We start from the raw sequence: 23,484 nt of genomic DNA on the forward strand, positions 1-23,484 counted from the left end.
GGGTACCTCAACCTTAACAGCACCGCCGACGTAGTGGGGTGAGAAGGGAACATGCCGGGGGCCCCGTGGGGGCCCACTTTTCTTCCAACCGATATAATCTAATATGAGAATGCATGAGTGGATGTGTGCCTCCTTCCACACAAAGCATAAAACTGAGGAGCCCGTGATGCACGGGAGGGTGTATAGGCAGAGGGGAGGGGTTACACTTTTTTCAAGTGTAATACTTTGTGTGGCCTCCGGAGGCAGAAGCTATACACCCAATTGTCTGGGTCTCCCAATGGAGCGACAAAGAAATTTTTTTTTTAATGTTAAATGGGGTCCATCTTATAATGCCAGTGTCCGTCTAACAAATCATATAGGGTATATGTCCCTCATAGCCCTCATCCTAAAATTAGCCCCCCTTAATCTGGATATGGCCCCCTTATATTGAATATAGCCCTCTTGTGCTGGGACACGTCCCCCTGTGCTGCCCATGGCCCCTATAGATAGCACACCTCTCCTGTGTTTGATATGGCCCCCATACTGCTGCCCATGGCCACTATAAATGGCACATCTCCCCTGTGTTTGATATGGCCCCCATACAGCTGCCCATGGCCACTATAGATGGCACATCTCCCCTGTGTTAGATATGCCCCCCATACTGCTGCCCATAATAAAATAAAAAACACTCTTCCCTTACCTTCTCAGCGCTGTAATCCCTGTGTCTCCCTCCGTGGGGTTGAGCTCCGGCTTCCTCCACTTCCTGGTTCTTGCTGCCGGTCATGTGATTGGCACGGCAGAGTGATATCATCTCTGCGTGCCTTATCACAGACAGCAGCAGCAGGAGACCGGGAGATCAGCGCTGGAGGTAAGTAAAGCTTTTTTTATTTTACTATGGGCAGCAGTATGGGGGCCATATCTAACACAGGGGGGATCATGTGCGATCAAAGGGAGCACAGGCAGATATGATCTAACGCTGCTGCCCGCAGCTTTCACCTGCCCCCAGCACCGCTCCAGAGCGGACCCTGCAGTATATATATGTACACACCACGCCACCCCCCGTATATTCGGTTTATAAGACGAACCCCCTACTTTCCCCCAAAATTTGGGGGAACAAAGAAGGGAATTTTGTTACTTACCGTAAATTCCTTTTCTTCTAGCTCCAATTGGGAGACCCAGACGATTGGGGTGTATAGCTACTGCCTCCGGAGGCCACACAAAGTATTACACTAAAAAGTGTAAGGCCCCTCCCCTTCTGCCTATACACCCCCCGTGGGATCACGGGCTCCTCAGTTTTAGTGCAAAAGCAAGAAGGAGGAAAGCCAATAACTGGTTAAACAAATTCAATCCGAAGGAACATCGGAGAACTGAAACCATTCAACATGAACAACATGTGTACCCGAACAACCAAAAATCCCGAAGGAACAGGGGCGGGTGCTGGGTCTCCCAATTGGAGCTAGAAGAAAAGGAATTTACGGTAAGTAACAAAATTCCCTTCTTCTTCGGCGCTCCATTGGGAGACCCAGACGATTGGGACGTCCAAAAGCAGTCCCTGGGTGGGTAAATTAATACCTCAAGTTTGGACTGTAAAAACAGCCCTTCCCTACATGGAGGCAACCGCCGCCTGCAGGACTCTTCTACTTAGGCTGGCATCCGCCTAAGCGTAGGCATGCACCTGATAACGCTTGGTGAAGGCGTGCAGACTCGCCCAGGTAGCCGCCTGGCACACCTGCTGAGCCGTAGCCTGGTGCCGTAATGCCCAGGACGCACCCACGGCTCTGGTAGAATGGGCCTTCAGCCCTGATGGAACCGGAAGCCCAGCAGAACGGTAGGCTTCAAGGATTGGTTCCTTGATCCATCGAGCCAGGGTGGATTTGGCAGCCTGCGACCCCTTGCGCTGACCAGTGACAAGGACAAAGAGTGCATCCGATCGGCGCAGGGGCGTCGTGCGGGAAATGTAGATTCTGAGTGCTCTTCACCAGATCCAACAATGCAAATCCATTTCATATCGATGAAATGTATAAGAACAAAAAGGAAGGTAAGGAGATATCCTGATTGTGATGAAAAGGGGATACCACATTAGGGAGAAACTCCGGAATCGGGCGCAGCACTACCTTGTCTTGGTGAAGCACCAGGAAGGGAGCTTTGGATGACCGCGCTGCTAGCTCGGACACTCTCCGAAGAGACGTGACCGCTACCAGAAAAGCCACTTTCTGTGAAAGTGGAGAAAGTGAAACATCCCTCAGAGGCCCGAAGGGCGGCTTCTGGAGAGCAATTAGTACCCTGTTCAGATCCCATGGGTCTAACGGCCTCAGTACGGAGGGACAATGTGACAAACCCCCTGCAGGAAACGTGCGTACCTGAGGAAGTCGTGCTAGGCGCTTCTGAAAGAATACAGACAGCGCTGGAACTTGTCCTTTAAGGGAGCCGAGCAACAAACCTGTTTCCCAACCCGATTGCAGGAAGGAAAGAAAAGTAGGCAATGCAAATGGCCAGGGAGACACTCCTTGAGCAGAGCCCTAAGGTAAGAATATCTTCCACGTCCAGTGGTAGATCTTGGCAGACGTCGGCTTCCTAGCCCGTCACATGGTGGCAAGGACGTCATGAGATAATCCTGAAGACGCTAGGATCCAGGACTCAATGGCCACCCAGTCAGGTTCAGGGCCGTAGGATTCAGATAGAAAACGGCCCTTGGGACAGTAAGTTTGGCCGGTCTGGTAGTGCCCACGGCTGGCCGACTGTGAGATGCCACAGATCCGGGTACCACGACCTCCTCTGCCAGTCTGGGGCGACGAGGATGGCGCGGCGGCAATCGGAGCTGATCTTGCGTAGCACTCTGGGCAACAGGGCCAGAGGGGGAAACACATAGGGTAGCTGGAACTGCGACCCATCCTGAACTAAGGCGCCTGCCGCCAGAGCTCGTTGATCGTAAGACCACACCATGAAACTCGTGACCTTGGTGTTGTGCCTAGACGCCATTAGGTCGACGTCCGGCCTCCCCCGAAGGCCCCAGATTTCCTGAAACCCGTCCGGGTGCAGAGACCATTCCCCTGCGTCCATACCCTGGCGACTGAGGAAGTCTGCTTCCCAGTTTTCTACGCCCGGGATGTGAACTGCGGATATGGTGGATGCTCTGTCTTCCACCCACATCAGAGTCCGCCGGACTTCTTGGGAGGCTTGCCGACTGCGTATTCTGCCTTGGTGGTTGATGTATGCTACCGCTGTGGAGTTGTCCGACTGAACTCGGATCTGTTTGCATTCCAGCCGCTGCTGGAAGGCTTGCAGGGCAAGATACACTGCTTAGATTTCCAGAACATTGATCTGAAGGGTGGACTCCTGCTGAGTCCACGTACCCTGAGCCCTGTGGTGGAGAAAGACTATTCTCCACCCTGACAGACTCACGTCTGTCGTGACCACCGTCCAGGATGGGGGTAGGAAGGACCTTCCTTTTGACAATGAGGTGGGAAGAAGTCACCACTGAAGAGAGTCCTTGACCGTCTGAGAAAGGGAGACGTTACTGTCTAGGGACGTCGACTTCCCATCGCTTTGGCGGAGAATGTCCCATTGAAGTGGACGCAGATGTAACTGCGCGAAAGGGACTGCCTCCATTGCTGCTACCATCTTCGCTAGGAAGTGCATGAGGCGTCTTAAGGGGTGTGACTGGCCTTGAAGGAGAGACTGCACCCCCGGCTGTAGTGAACGCTGTTTGTCCAGCGGAAGCTTCACTATCGCTGAGAGAGTATAGAACTCTATGCCAAGATATGTCAGTGATTGGGTCGGTGTCAGATTTAACTTTGAAAAGTTGATGATCCACCCGAAACTCTGGAGAGTCTCCAGCGCAACGTTCAGGCTGCGTTGGCATGCCTCTTGAGAGGGTGCGTTGACAAGTAGGTCGTCCAAGTAAGGGATCACAGAGTGACCCTGAGAGTGCAGGACTGCTACCACTGCAGCCATGACCTTGGTGAAAACCCGTGGGGCTGTCGCCAGACCTAAGGGCAGGTCTACGAACTGAAGATGCTCGTTTTCTATAACGAATCGCAGCAAACGCTGGTGCTCTGGAGCAATCGGCACGTGGAGATAAGCATCCTGATGTCTCTTGATGCTAGGAAATCTCCTTGAGACCTTGAGGCAATGACGGAGCGGAGGGATTCCATCCGGAACCGCCTGGTTTACACTGCTTTTTGAGCAGTTTTAGGTCTAGAACGGAACGGAAGAGCCGTCCTTTTTTGGCACCACAACCAGATTGGAGTAAAAACCGTGATCTTGTTCCTGAAGAGGAACAGGGATTATCACTCCTTCTGCCTGCAGAAGAGCATCGGCTCGGTCGAGAGGTGGGGAAGTTCTGAAGAATCGAGCCGGAGGACGAGAACAAAACTCTATCCTGTACACGTGAGACAAAATGTGTCTCACCCACCGGTCTTTGACCTGTGGCAGCTAAATGCCGCCAAAGCGGGAGAGTCTGCCACCGACCGCGGATGCGGAGAGAGAGAGAGGGCTGAAAGTCATGAGGAAACCGCCTTGGTAGCGGTTCCTCCGGCTGCCTTCTTTGGTCGTGATTGAGCCCGCCAGGAGTCTGAGCCCCTCTGAGCCTTTTGAGTCCTTTTGGACTAGGAAAATTGGGACCAGCCCGAGCCTGGAAAGGACCGAAACGTCGACTGTCCTTCCTTGGGTTTTGTTTGATCTGGGCTGGTGTAAGGAAGAATCCTTACCCTTGGCCTGTTTAATGATTTCATCCAATCGCTCAGCCAACAGTCTGTCACCAGATAATGGCAAACTGGTTAAGCCCTTTTTGGAAGCAGGAGCTGCCTTCCATTCCCTTAACCCCAAGGGTCTGCGCAAAACCACGGAGTTGGCGTATGCCACCGGCGTACGGCTCGTAGAGTCCAGGACAGCATGAATAGCGTAAGTCGCAATGCATGCGAGGTTAAGGACGCCACCTGCGGCACAGATGTACGTGTGACAGTGTCTATCTGCGCAAGACCAGCTGAAATAGCTTGGAGTGCCCATACGGCTGCGAATGCCGGCGCAAACGACACGCCGATAGCTTCACAGACAGATTTCAACCAGAGGTCCATCTGTCTGTCAATGGCATCTTTAAGTGAAGTCCCATCTTCCACTGCAACTATGGAGGATGGCGCGGCGGAGAAAAGCTTGTCTGGATAAGCGTAGCGTTTCTGGACTGCTCCTCTGAGTCAGAGAGGCCCAAAAAGTACTGAATTTACGCTTGGGATACCTGAAATGGAATTTCTCCTGCTGAAGCTGCCTCCTCCACTGGAGGGGCTGAGGGAGAAATATCCACCAGTGTATTGATGGGCGCTATGAGATCATTCACCATGGCGTCCCATTAGGAGCATCCAGAATGAAAGCGGTCTCAGGATCAGAAACCTGACCAGCTACCTCATCATACAGAGAATCCTCTCGCTAAGACCCTGACCAGTGTGTGAAGTCGAGGGTCTCTCCCAGCGAGCTCGCTTAGGCTGTCTGGGACTGTCGTCCGTGTCAGAGCCTTCAGTCTGGGATGTATGGGACCCCCTTGGAGCACGGATTAGTTCCAACTGAGGGAGACCGGGGAGCCTTGATTCAACAATGCCCTTGGTCTGAGTCACCGCCTTGGACTGCAAAGTTGCTAGAATTTTGTTCATAGTCCAAGACATTTTATCAGCAAAAAAACTGCAAACTCTGTCCTCTGGACAGTTTCACAGGTGGCCCTCTCTGGGCCACCACTAGCAGAGACTCTACCCATTAGGGGTTAGTGGAACCTGCCGGTAAAACAGCCTCACGTGCGGTACAAACAGCATAGAAAACCTGTGCCTTGGCCCCCTTGCTCTATGCTGACGACATGCTGTTGTCTCCTCAGAGCTATCTAGGGGTATACCGCCAAGAAGCGACCGTACAGCCACAAGTCTGAGCCGCGCCGCAGCCTCCAGCGCGGCAGTTTCCCACAGATAAACTCACTCAGCTAAGCTGTAGTGAGTATAGTCCAAGCGCGCAGCGCTGTTGTCCTCGGCGCACTAACACGCCCAGCAATGCTGGCGTGTGTCTGTGTATGGTCTTGCAAATATAAGTACAAGGATAAAGTACACAAAAAAACACTGTGGCAATAGTGGGGTCAGCACCAAGGTGCTGCTTACCGCCCGCATAAGCGGTTAAGTGGTCGCCAGAATCCCTTTGCTGGGTCTCCCAGAGCCTGTGTCCGTTCTCCAGCTTAGATTGCCTGCAGGAATGGCTGCCGGCGTCCTGTGAAGAGGGGCGGGCCGTGGGCGTGCCCCAGACAAGAGCGGGAAACTGGCGTCCCCCTGTGCCCAGTGAGAGGGCTGGAGTATGTAAATAAGACTCCAGCCCTCGGCGCTGATCATTGTACAGCGTCTCGCCCCTTCCCTGACTGGCAGGGTTGGGGGCGGGAACGAAACGTAACTAGGCCGCAAAAGCCGGGGACTAGATTTATAAGCGCTGCCGTCGTAAAAGCGCGGCAGCGCGAAAGTCCCCGGCGCACCACAAGTCTCAGCCGCGCCGCAGCTCCAGCAGCGGCTGGCGCGGTAGTTCCCGACACATAAACTCACTCAGCTAAGCTGCAGTGAGTAAAGCCCAAGCGCGCAGCGCTACTGTCCCCGGCGCACTAACACACCCAGCAACGCTGGAGTGTGTCTGTGCATAGACTGTACGGGGACACAGGGTACCTTAACGTTGCAGGGCCTGTCCCTGACGATACTCCGCTCCATTCCAGCAGGATCTCCGGGTCTGTGGATGGAGCCCGGCCTCAGAGCCTGGAGGCCGGTAAGATCCCACTTCACCAGAGCCCTTCAGGGGGATGGGGAAGGAAAACAGCATGTGGGCTCCAGCCTCCGTACCCGCAATGGGTACCTCAACCTTAACAAACACCTGACAAAAGTGGGGTGAGAAGGGAGCATGCTGGGGGCCCTAGTATGGGCCCTCTTTTCTTCCATCCGACATAGTCAGCAGCTGCTGCTGACTAAAACAGTGGAGCTATGCGTGGATGTCTGACCTCCTTCGCACAAAGCATAAAACTGAAGCAGCCCGTGATCCCACGGGGGGTGTATAGGCAGAAGGGGAGGGGCCTTACACTTTTTAGTGTAATACTTTGTGTGGCCTCCGGAGGCAGTAGCTATACACCCCAATCGTCTGGGTCTCCCAATGGAGCGCCGAAGAAGAAGGGAATTTTGTTTACTTACCGTAAATTCCTTTTCTTCTAGCTCCAATTGGGAGACCCAGACAATTGGGGTGTATAGCTACTGCCTCCGGAGGCCGCACAAAGTACTACACTTAAAAGTGTAAGGCCCCTCCCCTTCTGGCTATACACCCCCCCGTGTGATCACGGGTTCCTCAGTTTTAGTGCAAAAGCAAGAAGGAGGAAAGCCAATAACTGTTACAAAAACAAATTCAATCCGATAAACAACATCGGAGAACTGAACTTATTAACATGAACAACATGTGCACCCGAAAAACAAAATCCCTAAGAAAAGAAGGGAATTTTGTTACTTACCGTAAATTCCTTTTCTTCTAGCTCTTATTGGGAGACCCAGACGATTGGGTGTATAGCACTGCCTCCGGAGGCCACACAAAGCAATTACACTAAAAAGTGTAAGGCCCCTCCCCTTCTGGCTATACACCCCCAGTGGGATCACTGGCTCACCAGTTTTAGTGCAAAAGCAAGAAGGAGGAAAGCCAATAACTGGTTTAAACAAATTCTCTCCGAGTAACATCGGAGAACTGAAAACCGTTCAACATGAACAACATGTGTACCCGCAAACAAACCAAAAATCCCGAAGGACAACAGGGCGGGTGCTGGGTCTCCCAATAAGAGCTAGAAGAAAAGGAATTTACGGTAAGTAACAAAATTCCCTTCTTCTTCAGCGCTCTATTGGGAGACCCAGACGATTGGGACGTCCAAAAGCTGTCCCTGGGTGGGTAAAGAAATACCTCATGTTAGAGCTGCAAGACAGCCCTCCCCTACGGGGAGGCAACTGCCGCCTGCAGGACTCTTCTACCTAGGCTGGCGTCCGCCGAAGCATAGGTATGCACCTGATAATGTTTGGTGAAAGTGTGCAGACTCGACCAGGTAGCTGCCTGGCACACCTGTTGAGCCGTAGCCTGGTGTCGTAATGCCCAGGATGCACCCACGGCTCTGGTAGAATGGGCCTTCAGCCCTGATGGAACCGGAAGCCCAGCAGAACGGTAGGCTTCAAGAATTGGTTCTTTGATCCATCGAGCCAGGGTGGCCTTAGAAGCCTGCGACCCTTTGCGCTTACCAGCGACAAGGACAAAGAGTGCATCCGAACGGCGCAAGGGCGCCGTGCGGGAAATGTAGATTCTGAGTGCTCTCACCAGATCTAACAAATGTAAATCCTTCTCATACCGATGAACTGCATGAGGACAAAACGAAGGCAAAGAGATATCCTGATTAAGATGAAAAGAGGATACCACCTTCGGGAGAAACTCCTGAATGGGGCGCAGCACAACCTTGTCCTGGTGGAGGACCAGGAAGGGAGCCTTGGATGATAGTGCTGCCAGCTCAGACACTCTCCGAAGAGATGTGATCGCTACCAGAAAAGCCACTTTCTGTGATAGTCTAGAAAGTGAAACCTCCCTCAGAGGCTCGAAGGGCGGCTTCTGGAGGGCAACTAGTACCCTGTTCAGATCCCATGGATCTAACGGCCGCTTGTACGGGGGTACGATATGGCAAACCCCCTGTAGGAACGTGCGCACCTTAGGAAGGCGTGCCAAACGCCTCTGAAAAAAGACGGATAGCGCCGAGACCTGACCTTTAAGGGAGCCGAGCGACAAACCTTTTTCTAACCCAGATTGCAGGAAAGAAAGAAAGGTAGGCAATGCAAATGGCCAGGGAGACACTCCCTGAGCAGAGGACCAGGATAAGAATATCCTCCACGTTCTGTGGTAGATCTTAGCGGACGTGGGCTTCCTAGCCTGTCTCATGGTGGCAACGACCCCTTGGGACAATCCTGAAGACGCTAGGATCCAGGACTCAATGGCCACACAGTCAGGTTCAGGGCCGCAGAATTCCGATGGAAAAACGGCCCTTGGGACAGTAAGTCTGGTCGGTCTGGGAGTGCCCACGGTTGGCCGACCGTGAGCTGCCACAGATCCGGATACCACGCCCTCCTCGGCCAGTCTGGGGCGACAAGTATGACGCGGCTGCAATCGGATCTGATCTTGCGTAGCACTCTGGGCAAGAGTGCCAGAGGTGGAAACACATAAGGGAGCCGGAACTGCGACCAATCTTGCACTAGGGCGTCTGCCGCCAGCGCTCTTTGATCGCGAGACCGTGCCATGAAGGTTGGGACCTTGTTGTTGTGCCGTGACGCCATTAGGTCGACGTCCGGCACCCCCCAGCGGCGACAGATTTCCTGAAACACGTCTGGGTGAAGGGACCATTCCCCTGCGTCCATGCCCTGGCGACTGAGGAAGTCTGCTTCCCAGTTTTCTACGCCGGGGATGTGAACTGCGGATATGGTGGTGGCTGTGGCTTCCACCCACATCAGAATCCGCCGGACTTCCTGGAAGGCTTGCCGACTGCGTGTCCCCCCTTGGTGGTTGATGTATGCCACCGCTGTGGAGTTGTCCGACTGAATTCGGATCTGCCTTCCTTCCAGCCACTGTTGGAAGGCTAGTAGGGCAAGATACACTGCTCTGATTTCCAGAACATTGATCTGAAGGGTGGACTCCTGCTGAGTCCACGTACCCTGAGCCCTGTGGTGGAGAAACACTGCTCCCCACCCTGACAGACTCGCGTCTGTCGTGACCACCGCCCAGGACGGTGGTAGGAAGGATCTTCCCTGTGATAATGAGGTGGAAAGGAGCCACCACTGCAGAGAGTCCTTGGCCGTCTGGGAAAGGGAGACTTTCCTGTCCAGGGATGTTGACTTCCCGTCCCATTGGCGGAGAATGTCCCATTGAAGTGGACGCAGATGAAACTGCGCAAACGGAACCGCCTCTATTGCCGCCACCATCTTCCCGAGGAAGTGCATGAGGCGTCTTAAGGAGTGCGACTGACTTTGAAGGAGAGCCTGCACCCCAGTCTGTAGAGACCGCTGCTTGTCCAGCGGAAGCTTCACTATCGCTGAGAGAGTATGAAACTCCATGCCAAGATACGTTAGTGATTGGGTCGGTGACAGATTTGACTTTGGGAAGTTGATGATCCACCCGAACGCCTGGAGAGTCTCCAGTACAACATTCAGGCTGAGTTGGCATGCCTCTTGAGAGGGTGCCTTGACCAGTAGATCGTCCAAGTAAGGGATCACAGAGTGTCCGTGAGAGTGCAAGACTGCTACCACTGCCGCCATGATCTTGGTGAACACCCGAGGGGCTGTCGCCAGACCAAATGGCAGAGCTACGAACTGAAGATGGTCGTCTCCTATCACGAAGCGTAGAAAGCGTTGGTGCTCTGTAGCAATCGGCACGTGGAGATAAGCATCTTTGATGTCTATTGATGCTAGGAAATCTCCTTGAGACATTGAGGCAATGACTGAGCGGAGGGATTCCATCCGGAACCGCCTGGCGTTCACATGCTTGTTGAGCAGTTTTAGGTCCAGAACAGGACGGAAGGAGCCGTCCTTTTTTGGAACCACAAAGAGATTGGAGTAAAATCCTCGCCCCCGTTCCTGAGGGGGGACAGGGATCACGACTCCTTCTGCTCTTAGAGAGTCCACCGCCTGCCGCAGGGCAACTGCTCGGTTGGGGTGTGGGGAGGTTCTGAAGAACCGAAGTGGAGGCCGAGAACTGAACTCGATTCTGTACCCGCGAGACAAAATGTCTGTTACCCACCGGTCTTTGACCTGTGACAGCCAAATGTCGCAAAAGCGGGAGAGCCTGCCACCGACCGAGGATGCGGAGGGAGGAGGCCGAAAGTCATGAGGTAGCCGCTTTGGAAGCGGTTCCTCCATTTGCTTTCCTAGGGCGTGAGTGAGCCCGCCAGGAATCTGAGCTCCCTTGTTCTTTCTGAGTCCTTTTGGACGAGGAGAATTGGGCCTTGCCCGAGCCTCGAAAGGACCGAAACCTCGACTGCCACTTTTTCTGTTGAGGTTTACTTGCTCTGGGCTGTGGTAAGGAAGAGTCCTTACCCTTGGACTGTTTTATGATTTCAGCCAATGGCTCACCAAACAGTCTGTCTCTAGATAATGGCAAGCTGGTTAAGCATTTTTTGGAACCAGCATCTGCTTTCCAGTCCTTTAACCACAAGGCTCTGCGCAAAACCACAGAATTGGCGGACGCCATAGCGGTACGGCTCGTAGATTCTAGGACAGCATTGATAGCATAGGTCGCAAACGCAGACATTTGCGAAGTTAGGGACGCCACCTGCGGTACTGCTGGATGTATGATAGCATCCACCTGTGCTAAACCAGCTGAAATAGCTTGGAGTGCCCACACGGCCGCGAATGCTGGAGCAAACGACGCGACGATAGCTTCATAGACAGATTTCAACCAAAGGTCCATCTGTCTGTCGTTGGCATCTTTAAGTGAAGCGCCATCCTCTACTGCGACTATGGATCTAGCCGCAAGCTTGGAAATTGGGGGATCCACCTTTGGACACTGGGTCCAGCGTTTGGCCACCTCAGAGGGAAAAGGATAACGGGTATCCTTAGAACGTTTAGAGAAACGCTTGTCTGGATGAGCGTCGTGTTTCTGGATCGATTCTCTGAAGTCAGAGTGGTCCAAAAAAGCACTTAATTTACGCTTGGGATACAGGAAATGGAACTTCTCCTGCTGTGCAGCTGCCTCCTCTGCAGAAGGGGCTGGGGGAGAAATATCCAACAGTCTATTAATTGCCGATATAAGGTCATTAACCATGGCGTCACCATCAGGGGCATCCAGATTGAGAGGGGCCTCAGGATTAGAATCCTGATCACCGTCCTCAGTCTCATCACAGAGAGACTCTTCTCGCTGAGACCCTGAGCAGTGTGATGACGTGGAGGGTCTTTCCCAGCGAGCTCGCTTAGGCTGCCTGGGACTGTCATCTGAGTCAGAGACTTCAGCCTGTGATGCTTGAGACCCCCTTGAAGTACGGATTAGTTCCAACTGAGGGGGACCGGAGAGCATAGACACAGCAGTGTCCATGGTCTGAGTAACTGGCCTGGACTGCAAGGTCTCCAGGATTTTAGTCATAGTCACAGACATTTTATCAGCAAAAACTGCAAAGTCTGTCCCCGTCACCGGGGCAGGGTTCACAGGCGTCTCTGCCTGGGCCACTACCACCATAGGCTCTGGCTGACGAAGTGCCACTGGGACTGAACATTGCACACAATGTGAGTCATTGGAGCCTGCCGGTAGATCAGCCCCACATGCAGTACAAACAGTGTACACAGCCTGTGCCTTGGCACCCTTGCGTTTTGCGGATGACATGTTGCTGCCTCCTCAGAGCAGTACAGGGTGTCCAGCCAAGAAGCGACCTTACAGTGCAACTATATATATATATATATATGGTACCAAGAAAAAAGTACACTAATATAACACTGAGGCACTAGTGGGGCCAGCACTAAAGTGCAGCTTACTGCCCGCTTAGGAGCGGGTGTGTGGTCGCCGAAATCCCCTTAGTCTGGGTCTCCCAGAGCCTGCTGCCTTTCCCCAGCCAGACCGCATGTGTAATGGCTGCCGGCGTCCTTGTGGAGAGGGGGGGCGGGCCCTGGGCGTATACAGACGAAGAGCGGGAAGCCTGCTTCCCACTGTGCCTAGTGAGAGGGCTGGAGCATGTAAATAAAGCTCCAGCCCTCGGCGCTGCCAATTGAGCAGCGTCTCTCCCCTACCCTGATTGACAGGGTGGGGGCGGGAACGAAGCGGCGCTAGGCCGCAGAAGCCGGGGGCTAAAGTTAGAAGCGCCGCCGCCGTAAAAGCGCGGTCGGCGCAAAGTCCCCGGCGCACCACAAGTCGCAGCTGCGCCGCCGCTCCAGTAGCGGTCGGCGCAGTAGTTCCCAACATGTAACGTCACTCAGCAAAGCTGCAGTGACCTAACCCCAGCGCACAGCGCTACTGTCCCCGGCGCACTATAACGCTCAGCAAGCCTGAGAGTGTCCGTGCCTGCCGGGGACACAGAGTACCTGAAAGTTGCAGGGCCTTGTCCCTGAACGGCACTCCCGCTCCAAATCCAGCAGGTTCTCTGGGTCTGTGGATGGAGCCCGGCCTCAGGGCTTGGGGGGCCGGCAAGATCCCACTTCCACAGAGCCCTCCAGGGGATGTGGAAGGAAAACAGCATGTGGGCTCCAGCCTCTGTACCAGCAATAGGTACCTCAACCTTACAAGCACCACCGCGGGTGAGAAGGGAGCATGCTGGGGGCCCCATATGGGCCCTCTTTTCTTCCATCCGATATAGCCAGCAGCTACTGCTGACTACAAACAGTGGAGCTATGCGTGGATGTCTGACCTCCTTCGCACAAAGCAGAAAAACTGGTGAGCCAGTGATCCCACTGGGGGTGTATAGCCAGAAGGGGAGGGGCCTTACACTTTTTAGTGTAATTGCTTTGTGTGGCCTCCGGAGGCAGTGCTATACACCCAATCGTCTGGGTCTCCCAATAGAGCGCCGAAGAAAGCCACTTTCTGTGAAAGCCTAGAAAAGGAAATCTCCTTCATAGGCTCGAAAGGTGGCTTCTGGAGAGCAATCAGAACCTTGTTCAGATCCCAGGGTTCCAATGGCCGCTTGTAAGGGGGAATGAGATGACAAACCCCTTGCAGGAACGTGCGTACCTTAGGAAGTCGCGCCAGGCGCTTCTGAAAGAATACGGATAGCGCAGAGACTTGTCCTTTAAGGGAGCTAAGCGACAAACCTTTTTCCAACCCAGACTGCAGGAAGGAAAGAAAAATAGGCAATGCAAATGGCCAGGGAGAAACTCCCTGAGCAGAGCACCAAGATAAGAATATCTTCCACGTTCTGTGGTAGATCTTGGCGGAGGATGGTTTCCTAGCCTGTCTCATGGTGGCAACAACATCATGAGATAAACCTGAGGTCCCTAGGATCCAGGACTCAATGGCCACACAGTCAGGTTCAGGGCCGCAGAATTCAGATGGAAAAACGGCCCTTGAGACAGCAAGTCTGGACGGCCTGGTAGCGCCCACGGTTGTCCTACCGTGAGATGCCACAGATCCGGGTACCACGACCTCCTTGGCCAGTCTGGAGCGACGAGAATGGCGCACCGGCAGTCGGACCTGATTTTGCGGATCACTCTGGGCAACAATGCCAGAGGTGGGAACACATAAGGTAGTCGGAACTGCGACCAATCCTGAACTAAGGCGTCTGCCGCCAGAGCTCGGTGATCGTGAGACCGTGCCATGAAAACCGGGACCTTGTTGTTGTGCCGTGACGCCATCAGGTCGACGTCCGGCATCCCCCAGCGGCGACAGATCTCCTGAAACACGTCCGGGTGAAGGGACCATTCCCCTGCGTCCATGCCCTGGCGACTGAGAAAGTCTGCTTCCCAGTTTTCCACGCCTGGGATGTGAACTGCGGATATGGTGGATGATGTGTTTTCCACCCACGTCAGAATCCGCCGGACTTCTTGAAAGGCTTGTCGACTGCGTGTTCCCCCTTGGTGGTTGATGTACGCCACCGCTGTGGAATTGTCCGACTGAATCCGGATCTGCTTGCCCTCCAGCCACTGTTGGAAGGCTCGCAGAGCAAGATAGACTGCTCTGATTTCCAGAACATTGATCTGAAGGGTGGACTCTCTCTGAGTCCACGTACCCTGAGCCCTGTGGTGAAGAAACACTGCTCCCCACCCTGATAGGCTCGCATCTGTCGTGACCACCGCCCAGGATGGGGGTAGGAACGACTTTCCTTTTGACAATGAGGTGGGAAGAAGCCACCATCGGAGAGAGTCCTTGGTTGCCTGAGAGAGGGAGACATCCCTGTCGAGGGACGTCGACTTCCCGTCCCATTGGCGGAGAATGTCCCATTGTAGAGGGCGCAGATGAAACTGCGCGAAAGGGACTGCTTCCATTGCTGCCACCATCTTCCCTAGGAAATGCATGAGGCGCCTCAAGGAGTGGGACTGGTTCTGCAGGAGAGATTGCACCCCTGTCTGCAGAGAGCACTGCTTGTCCAGTGGAAGCTTCACTATCGCTGAGAGAGTATGAAACTCCATGCCAAGATATGTTAGTGATTGGGTCGGGGTTAGATTTGACTTTGAAAAGTTGATAATCCACCCGAAACTCTGGAGAGTCTTCAGTGCCACGTTCAGACTGTGTTGGCATGCCTCTTGAGAGGGTGCCTTTATAAGTAGATCGACCAAATACGGGATCACGGAGTGACCCTGCGAGTGCAGGACAGCTACTACTGCTGCCATGACCTTGGTGAAGACCCGAGGGGCTGTTGCCAGCCCGAAAGGTAACGCTACGAACTGCAGGTGTTCGCTTTCTATAACGAAGCGTAGAAAACGCTGATGCTCTGGCGCAATCGGCACGTGAAGATAAGCATCCTTGATGTCTATTGATGCTAAGAAATCTCCTTGAGACATTGAGGCTATGACGGAGCGGAGAGATTCCATCCGGAACCTCCTGGTTTTTACGTGTTTGTTGAGCAACTTTAGATCCAGGACGGGCCGAAAGGACCCGTCCTTCTTTGGCACCACAAACAGATTGGAGTAAAAACCGTGACCTTGTTCCTGAAGAGGAACGGAAGTCACCACTCCTTCCGCCTTTAGAGCGGCCACCGCCTGCAGCAGAGCATCGGCTCGGTCGGGCGGTGGGGAAGTTCTGAAGAAACGAGTTGGAGGACGAGAGCTGAACTCTATCCTGTACCCGTGAGACAGAATGTCCCTCACCCAACGGTCTTTGACCTGTGACAGCCAAATGCCGCCAAAGCGGGAGAGCCTGCCACCGACCGAGGATGCGGAGAGAGGAGGCTGAAAGTCATGAGGAAGCCGTCTTGGTAACGGTTCTTCCTGCTGTCTTTTTTGGGCGTGACTGCGTCCGCCAAGAATCTGAGCCTCTCTGATCCTTTTGAGTCCTCTTGGACGAGGAGAATTGGGACCTGCCTGAGCCTCGAAAGGACCGAAAACCAGACTGACCCCTCCTTTGTTGGGGCTTGTTTTGTCTGTGTTGAGGTAAGGATGAGTCCTTACCCTTGGAGTGTTTAATGATTTCATCCAAACGCTCCCCAAACAATAGGTCACGAGAAAAGGGCAAACTGGTTAAGCACTTCTTGGAAGCAGAATCTGCTTTCCATTCTTTCAACCACAGGGCTCTGCGCAAAATCACGGAGTTGGCTGACGCCACCGCCGTACGGCTCGTAGAGTCCAGGACAGCATTAATCGCGTAAGACGCGAATGCAGACATTTGAGAGGTCAATGGTGCCACCTGCGGGGCAGATGTACGTGTGACCGAGTCGACTTGTATAAGCCCAGCTGAAATAGCTTGGAGTGCCCATACGGCTGCGAAAGCTGGCGCCAACGACGCTCCAATAGCTTCATAGATGGATTTCAGCCAGAGCTCCATCTGCCTGTCAGTGGCATCTTTAAGTGCCGCTCCATCTTCTACTGCAACTAAGGATCTAGCTGCAAGCCTGGTGATTGGAGGGTCCACCTTGGGACACTGGGTCCAACCCTTGACCACGTCAGGGGGAAAAGGATAGCGTGTATCTTTAAGCCGTTTAGAAAACCGCTTCTCAGGATAAGCGTGGTGTTTCTGGATTGCATCTCTAAAGTCAGCGTGGTCCAGAAAAGTGCTTAATTTACGCTTGGGATATCTGAAATGGAATTTCTCCTGCTGTGAAGCTGCCTCCTCCTCAGTAGGAGCTGGCGGAGAAATATCTAACATCCTATTGATGGACGCTATAAGATCATTCACTATGGCGTCACCATCCGGTGTATCCAGATTGAGAGCGGACCCAGGATCAGAATCTTGATCAGTTACATCCGCCTCATCACCCATAGATTCGTCCCGCTGGGATCCTGACCAGTGAGACGAAGTTGAGGGCCCCTCATAACGAGCCCGCTTAGGTTGTCTGGGACTGTCGTCCGAGTCAGAATCGTCACCCTGGGGTGCATGTGACACCCCCGGAGCTTGGAAGTGTTCCAGCTGAGGGGGACCAGGGAGCAATGATGCCACAGTGTCCATGGTCTGAGTTACTGGTCTAGACTGCAATGTTTCAAGAATCTTTGACATGGTCATAGACAATCTGTCAGCAAAAGCTGCAAACTCTGTTCCTGTCACCTGGACAGCATTCACAGGTGGTACACCCTGGGTCACGTCCAGCAGAGGCCCCGGCTGTGCAAGTTGCACAGGGGCCGAGCACTGCACACAATGGGGGTCAGTGGAACCTGCCGGTAGAGCAGCCCCACATGCGGTACAGGCAGCATATAATGTCTGTGCCTTGGCACCCTTGCGTTTTGCGGACGACATGCTGTTGCCTCCTTGTAATCTAGGAGGGTATATAGCCGAGAATCACCAGCGACCGTACAGTACAAAGTATTTGCAAACACAAAATACTCAGTATACAAACGGCACAAGTGGGGGTGAGCCCTTGAGGGCTGCTTACCGCCCGCTGAACAGCGGGTATGAGGCCGTAGAATCCAGTGTCTGGGTCTCCCCGTCTCCCCTCTGCAGCTCAGCGTGCAGGCAGGAATGGCTGCCGGCGTTCTGTGAAGAGGGGCGGACCGTGGGCGTGCCACAAACAAAGAGCGGGAAACTGCGTCCTACTGTGCCTGGTGTGAGGGCTGGAGTATGTAAAAACGACTCCAGCCCTCAGCGCTGATGCTCTGTACAGCGTCCCGCCCTCCTCCTGACTGGCAGGTGCGGAGGCGGGAACGAATGAACTAGGCCGCAAAAGCCGGGGACTGTAGTAATAAGCGCGGCCGTGATATATGCACGGCCAGCGCGGAAGTCCCCGGCGCACCACAAGTCCCAGCCGCGTCGCAGTCCCAGCGGCCGGCGCGACCGTTCTCCCTGAGTCTACCCACTCAGCTAAGCTGAAGTGAGGAAATGGCACAAGCGCAGCAGCGCTGTTGTCCCCGGCGCACTAACACACCCAGCAATGCTGCGGTGTGCGCGCGTATGCACGGGGACACAGAGTACCTTGACGGAGCAGGGCCATGTCCCTGACGATACTCAGCTCCAAATCCAGCGGCTTCTCCAGGGGCTGCGGATGGAGCACGGTCTCTGTGCCTGGAGACCGGTAAAATCCCACTTCGCCCAGAGCCCTAATGGGGATGGGGAAGGAATCAGCATGTGGGCTCCAGCCTCCGTACCCGCAATGGGTACCTCAACCTTAACAAGCACCACCGACAGAAAGTGGGGTGAGAAGGGAGCATGCTGGGGACCCTTGTATGGGTCCTCTTTTCTTCCATCCGACATAGTCAGCAGCTGCTGCTGACTAAACAGTGGAGCTATGCGTGCGTGTCTGACCTCCTTCGCACAAAGCAAAAAACTGAAGGACCCGTGCTCCCACGGGGGGGTGTATAGCCAGAAGGGGAGGGGCCTTACACTTTTAAGTGTAGTACTTTGTGCGGCCTCCGGAGGCAGTAGCTATACACCCAATTGTCTGGGTCTCCCAATTAGGAGCGAAAAAGAAATAAGATAATTTGGGAGGGGAGTGTCATAGATAACTTTTCGACAGCAGATGCCAGCCAGGATGTGTAAACAAGTGGAACAAATGGTCCACAGATATCAGTGTCGTCAGCACCATTCATCTCATAGCTTCATTCTCAAGTTTCAGAACATCACAACAAATTAATCATCTGTGACTGTAGTGTAACAACACAGACTTTTTTCTGTCTGCATACAGTAAATCAAATCTCTTAAAGCCCCTATACACAAACTAGACTGTCGGCCAAGCGTGCAGATATGAATCAATTCCTCCAATGTTAATGTGTTTGGGCCCTCTGGCCTATTCCCAGGAAGAATTTTGAGGAAGATAAGCATCGGGCATATACAATCCTTTGGTTCTCTACGAGATAAGCTGTCACCAAAAATCTGGCAGTGGCGCTCTTATAGAGCACACAGGCATGTACAGAGTAACTGCTGTGTATGGAGGAGTCTGGAGAGAGCTGTCGACCAAACCATCGCTCAACTAACAGTTATCCTGAGAGTATAGGGTGATTACTGTATAGATTACATGATCTAATAACTCTTGAAGAATGGAAAATCCTAAAAAGGTCCTCAGTGTTTTCTTACCTGAAATTTTTCTCTGCATGTTATCACATTGACATCAGTTCCCCAAATCACTAGCTTTTGTTGTTCCATGGACTGGTCATTTGTCACAAGCTCTTCTGCAGCAGGCTGTAAGGAGAGGAAAAAGTACATTGAAGAAGAAAAAAAAAAAAAGTACTATATAATCCACATTACTACAAAGTGATGTACCCACCTGGTCCGACTGCAAATCCACCTGCTTGAGTTTGCGAGCTGACCCTAAATCTGGTCTTTGCCTTGCCGGAGTGCCTCGGATCCCACTTCTGGGGGTGCCCTCCACTCTAGAGCTTGGCGTTCCATATGTCAGAGGAGAGCTCAAGTCAAGTTCGCTCTGAACAACTGCAATATTACAGTACAGCTGATATTAGTAACAATTAAATAAAACTTTAGAAGCACCTACACAACTGAACAGAAGCCTAAACATACTTGAAAGTCGTGATGGGGCTGGGCTGGAGAAAAGCAGCTCTTGTCCACTGAGACTTTGGAGATCACCAGATGGTGACGTTGGCATAGGCAGGAGTTCACTTACTGATGTGGCCTCCTCAGTCCTTCGTCTCTGAGATGGAGGAGAGTGAACTTCTTCACTACGAGCTTAAAAGAAATGATAAAATAATAATTAGTACAGAATTTTATCCACAGGCCATCTTGTTTCTTGTCCATTATGGCTCGAGACTCCGGCAACACATCAATAATGAAACAAGAGACAAATCTATAGACATTATGAAGTAATGGGACAGATAAGAGTACACAGACATTAAGGGTGGGTACCCTTCCAGATAATGTCCAGCCGCAGCTTGTTAATAAACTGTTACATTATGCATTTAAAAAGGACACAAATCAAATAATTAGCTTATAGAATATTGTGTACAGTGCACAGAACAAAAAAAAAAAAAAAAATCAGGCTTAGTGTACAATTTTAGGCTATGAATATGGTGAAAGTATGAATGAAGTGACAGAACAAGATTCCCCTCGTTACGGGAATACTGCCAACACCTCAGGACCAAACAGTCCTACCATGACCCAAAATTGAATGGAGGTGAACCATGGTCAGGGAAATGCGATTACCAAGGAAAGCCTAATCTAGGGTAAGCGAGCTCCGGTCAAAACAGTCCTGATGCAATTACAAAATGTGAGCAGTGGAATAGAAGTTACCATACATTTCAGAGCAATGTTCGCATACCTCCAAAGAATACAAAACATACAGAAGCTGCCATATACAATCCTCTAATGGCGGTGTAGGATAATTAGGGGCCCAAACTGGTTTTCATTAAAATAAGAAATTACTTACGAGTTGGAGGATTGCTGCCTCGTCCCCTCTTGTTCTTCCTGCGGCTTGGTGTGGATGTTGGGGAAGACATGATGCTGGAAAAGAGTCAAACAAAAACTCATGTTGACAAGAATTAAAAGTTTGTTTTTTTCTTTACAAACAAAAGAGGAATAAATCTAAGGCTGTGCGCGCACGTTGCATTTTTTTTCAGCGCAGAAAAAAAAAAGCACCCTCTGGCAGAGGGGACAATTTTAAACAATGCGTTTTTTAAAAACCGCATCAAAAACACATGCGTTTTTCATGCATTTTCCATGCGTTTTCTTCAGGTGCGTTTTTGGCCACATGATCCAGTGACACGGCGTCTAGTACACAATGTCAGCCTTCCTACAGAGATGTGAGTGTTGCCCACAGGAGAACGCAGCTGCCCATGCCCACGATTTGGGTTCAGGCTGCTGTGGACTTTAGCTCCATTCTACGTGCAGAGAACACTCATCTCCGCAGCATAAATTGACATGCTGATGCTCGGGAAGCCACGCCGCAGGTCAGTTTATGCTGCGGAGAAAAGAAGCACAGTGGGCACGGGATTTCTAAAAATCCTTCCACTGTGCTTCTACTGCACAACGCAGCGCTAGGGAAAACAATCTGCGCCCAAAACGCTGCAAACCCTGATTGTGGGCACACAGCCTAAAATGCGTCAATGGATGTCAAACATATATATAACGTCCCACCCCCCTGCATATTCTAAGCTGGCGCCCTTTAGTGCCTTTCATGTGGCACTAAAGGATGCCTAGCCTTGTATTTAGCCCAAAAAAAAAAAAAAAAATTAAAACAAATGACGTGGGTCCCCCCCTATTTTTGATAGCCAGTTAGGGTAAAGCACACAGCGGTAGCCTGCAAACCACAGCTGACAGCTTCATCTTGTCTGGTGAATAATTTGGAGGGCTCCCCAAGCTGTTTTTTTTTTTAATTATTTATAAATAAATAATTAAAAAAAAAAAAAATGTAGGGTCCCCCCAAATTAGATCACCAGCCAAGGTGAAGCTGACAGCTGGGGTCTGGTATTCTCAAGATGGGAAGAGCCATGGTTATTGGACTCTTCCCAGCTTAAAAATAGCAGGCCGCAGCCGCCCCAGAAGTGGTGCATCCATTAGATGCGCCAATCCTGGCGCTTCGCCTCAACTCATCCCGTTGCCCTGGTGCGGTGGCAAAGGGGTAATATATGGGGTTGATGCCAGATGTGTAATGTCACCTGGCATCAAGCCCAGCAATTAGTGATGTCACGGCGTCTATTTGATACCAGACATAACTAATTGACAGTAATAGCAAAAAAAATTGACAACAAAAAAGAAGGGAATTTTGTTTACTTACCGTAAATTCCTTTTCTTCTAGCTCCAATTGGGAGACCCAGACAATTGGGTGTATAGCTACTGCCTCCGGAGGCCACACAAAGCATTACACTTAAAAGTGTAAGGCCCCTCCCCTTCTGCCTATACACCCCCCGTGGGATCACGGGTTCCTCAGTTTTAGTGCCAAAGCAAGAAGGAGGAAAGCCAATAACCGGTTTAAGAACAAATTCAATCCGAAGGAACATCGGAGAACCGAAACCAGTCAACATGAACAACATGTGTACCCGAACCAACAAAAATCCCTAAGCAAACAGGGCGGGTGCTGGGTCTCCCAATTGGAGCTAGAAGAAAAGGAATTTACGGTAAGTAAACAAAATTCCCTTCTTCTTTGTCGCTCCTAATTGGGAGACCCAGACAATTGGGACGTCCAAAAGCAGTCCCTGGGTGGGTATAATAGCCCCTCGTGATAGGACCGTAAAAACAGCCCTACCCTACAGGTGGGCCGTCGCCGCCTGAAGGACTTGTCTACCTAGGCTGGCGTCCGCCGAAGCGTAGGTATGCACTTGATAGTGTTTGGTAAAAGTGTGCAGACTCGACCAGGTAGTCGCCTGGCACACCTGCTGAGCCGAAGCCTGGTGTCGTAATGCCTAGGACGCACCCACGGCTCTGGTAGAATGGGCCTTCAGCCCTGAGGGAACCGGAAGCCGAGCAGAACGGTAGGCTTCAAGAATTGGTTCCTTGATCCACCGAGCTAGGGTGGATTTGGAAGCTTGCGACCCTTTGCGCTGACCAGCGACAAGGACAAAGAGTGCATCCGAGCGGTGCAGGGGCGCCGTGCGGGAAATGTAGATCCTGAGCGCTCTCACGAGATCCAACAATGCAAATCCTTTTCACATTGATGAACTGGATGAGGGCACAAGGAAGGCAAGGAGATATCCTGATTAAGATGAAACGGGGATACCACCTTAGGGAGAAACTCCGGAATAGGTCGCAAGACCACCTTGTCCTGGTGAATCACCAGGAAGGGAGATTTGCATGACAGCGCTGCTAGCTCGGACACTCTCCGGAGAGACGTGACCGCTACTAGAAAGGCCACTTTCTGTGAAAGGCGAGAAAGGGAAACATCCCTCATAGGCTCGAAAGGCGGCTTCTGAAGAACAATTAGAACCCTGTTCCGATCCCAGGGCTCTAACGGCCGCTTGTAAGGAGGGACGATATGACAGACCCCTTGCAGGAACGTGCGTCCCTGAGGAAGTCGTGCTAGGCGCTTCTGAAAAAATACAGATAGCGCTGAGACTTGCCCCTTGAGGGAGCTGAGCGACAAACCTTTTTCCAACCCGGATTGCAGGAAGGAAAGAAAAGTAGGCAAACTAAATGGCCAGGGAGAGACTCCCTGAGCAGAGCACCAAGACAAGAATATTTTCCACGTCCTGTGGTATATCTTGGTGGAGGTAGGTTTTCTGGCCTGTCTCATGGTGGCAAAGACCTCTTGAGACAATCCTGAACCCGCTAGGATCCAGGACTCAATGGCCACACAGTCAGGTTCAGGGCCGCAGAATTCTGATGGAAAAATGGCCCTTGAGACAGCAAGTCTGGTCGGTCTGGTAGTGCCCACGGTTGGCCTACCGCGAGGTGCCACAGATCCGGGTACCACGACCTCCTTGGCCAGTCTGGTGCGACGAGGATGGCGCGGCGGCAGTCGGACCTGATCTTGCACAGCACTCTGGGCAACAGAGCCAGATGTGG

At 52.3% G+C, this 23,484-nt stretch overlaps 1 protein-coding gene across 1 annotated transcript in view; it reads right to left on the bottom strand.

The window, feature by feature from the left end:
- MCM4 (minichromosome maintenance complex component 4) overlaps positions 1 to 23,484 on the bottom strand; it is a 128,448-nt gene that overhangs the window by 92,681 nt on the left and 12,283 nt on the right. The window contains exons 2-5 of the mRNA XM_075316356.1: positions 20,414 to 20,487; positions 19,552 to 19,716; positions 19,301 to 19,464; positions 19,111 to 19,215 (exon numbers count right to left, since the gene is read on the bottom strand). Of these exons, the coding sequence (XP_075172471.1) occupies positions 19,111 to 19,215; positions 19,301 to 19,464; positions 19,552 to 19,716; positions 20,414 to 20,483 (504 nt within the window). The 5' untranslated portion in view covers positions 20,484 to 20,487. The remainder of the gene's footprint in view (positions 1 to 19,110; positions 19,216 to 19,300; positions 19,465 to 19,551; positions 19,717 to 20,413; positions 20,488 to 23,484) is intronic.

Source organism: Anomaloglossus baeobatrachus, chromosome 6, assembly GCF_048569485.1.
Source record: "Anomaloglossus baeobatrachus isolate aAnoBae1 chromosome 6, aAnoBae1.hap1, whole genome shotgun sequence".
NCBI lineage: Eukaryota > Metazoa > Chordata > Amphibia > Anura > Aromobatidae > Anomaloglossus > Anomaloglossus baeobatrachus.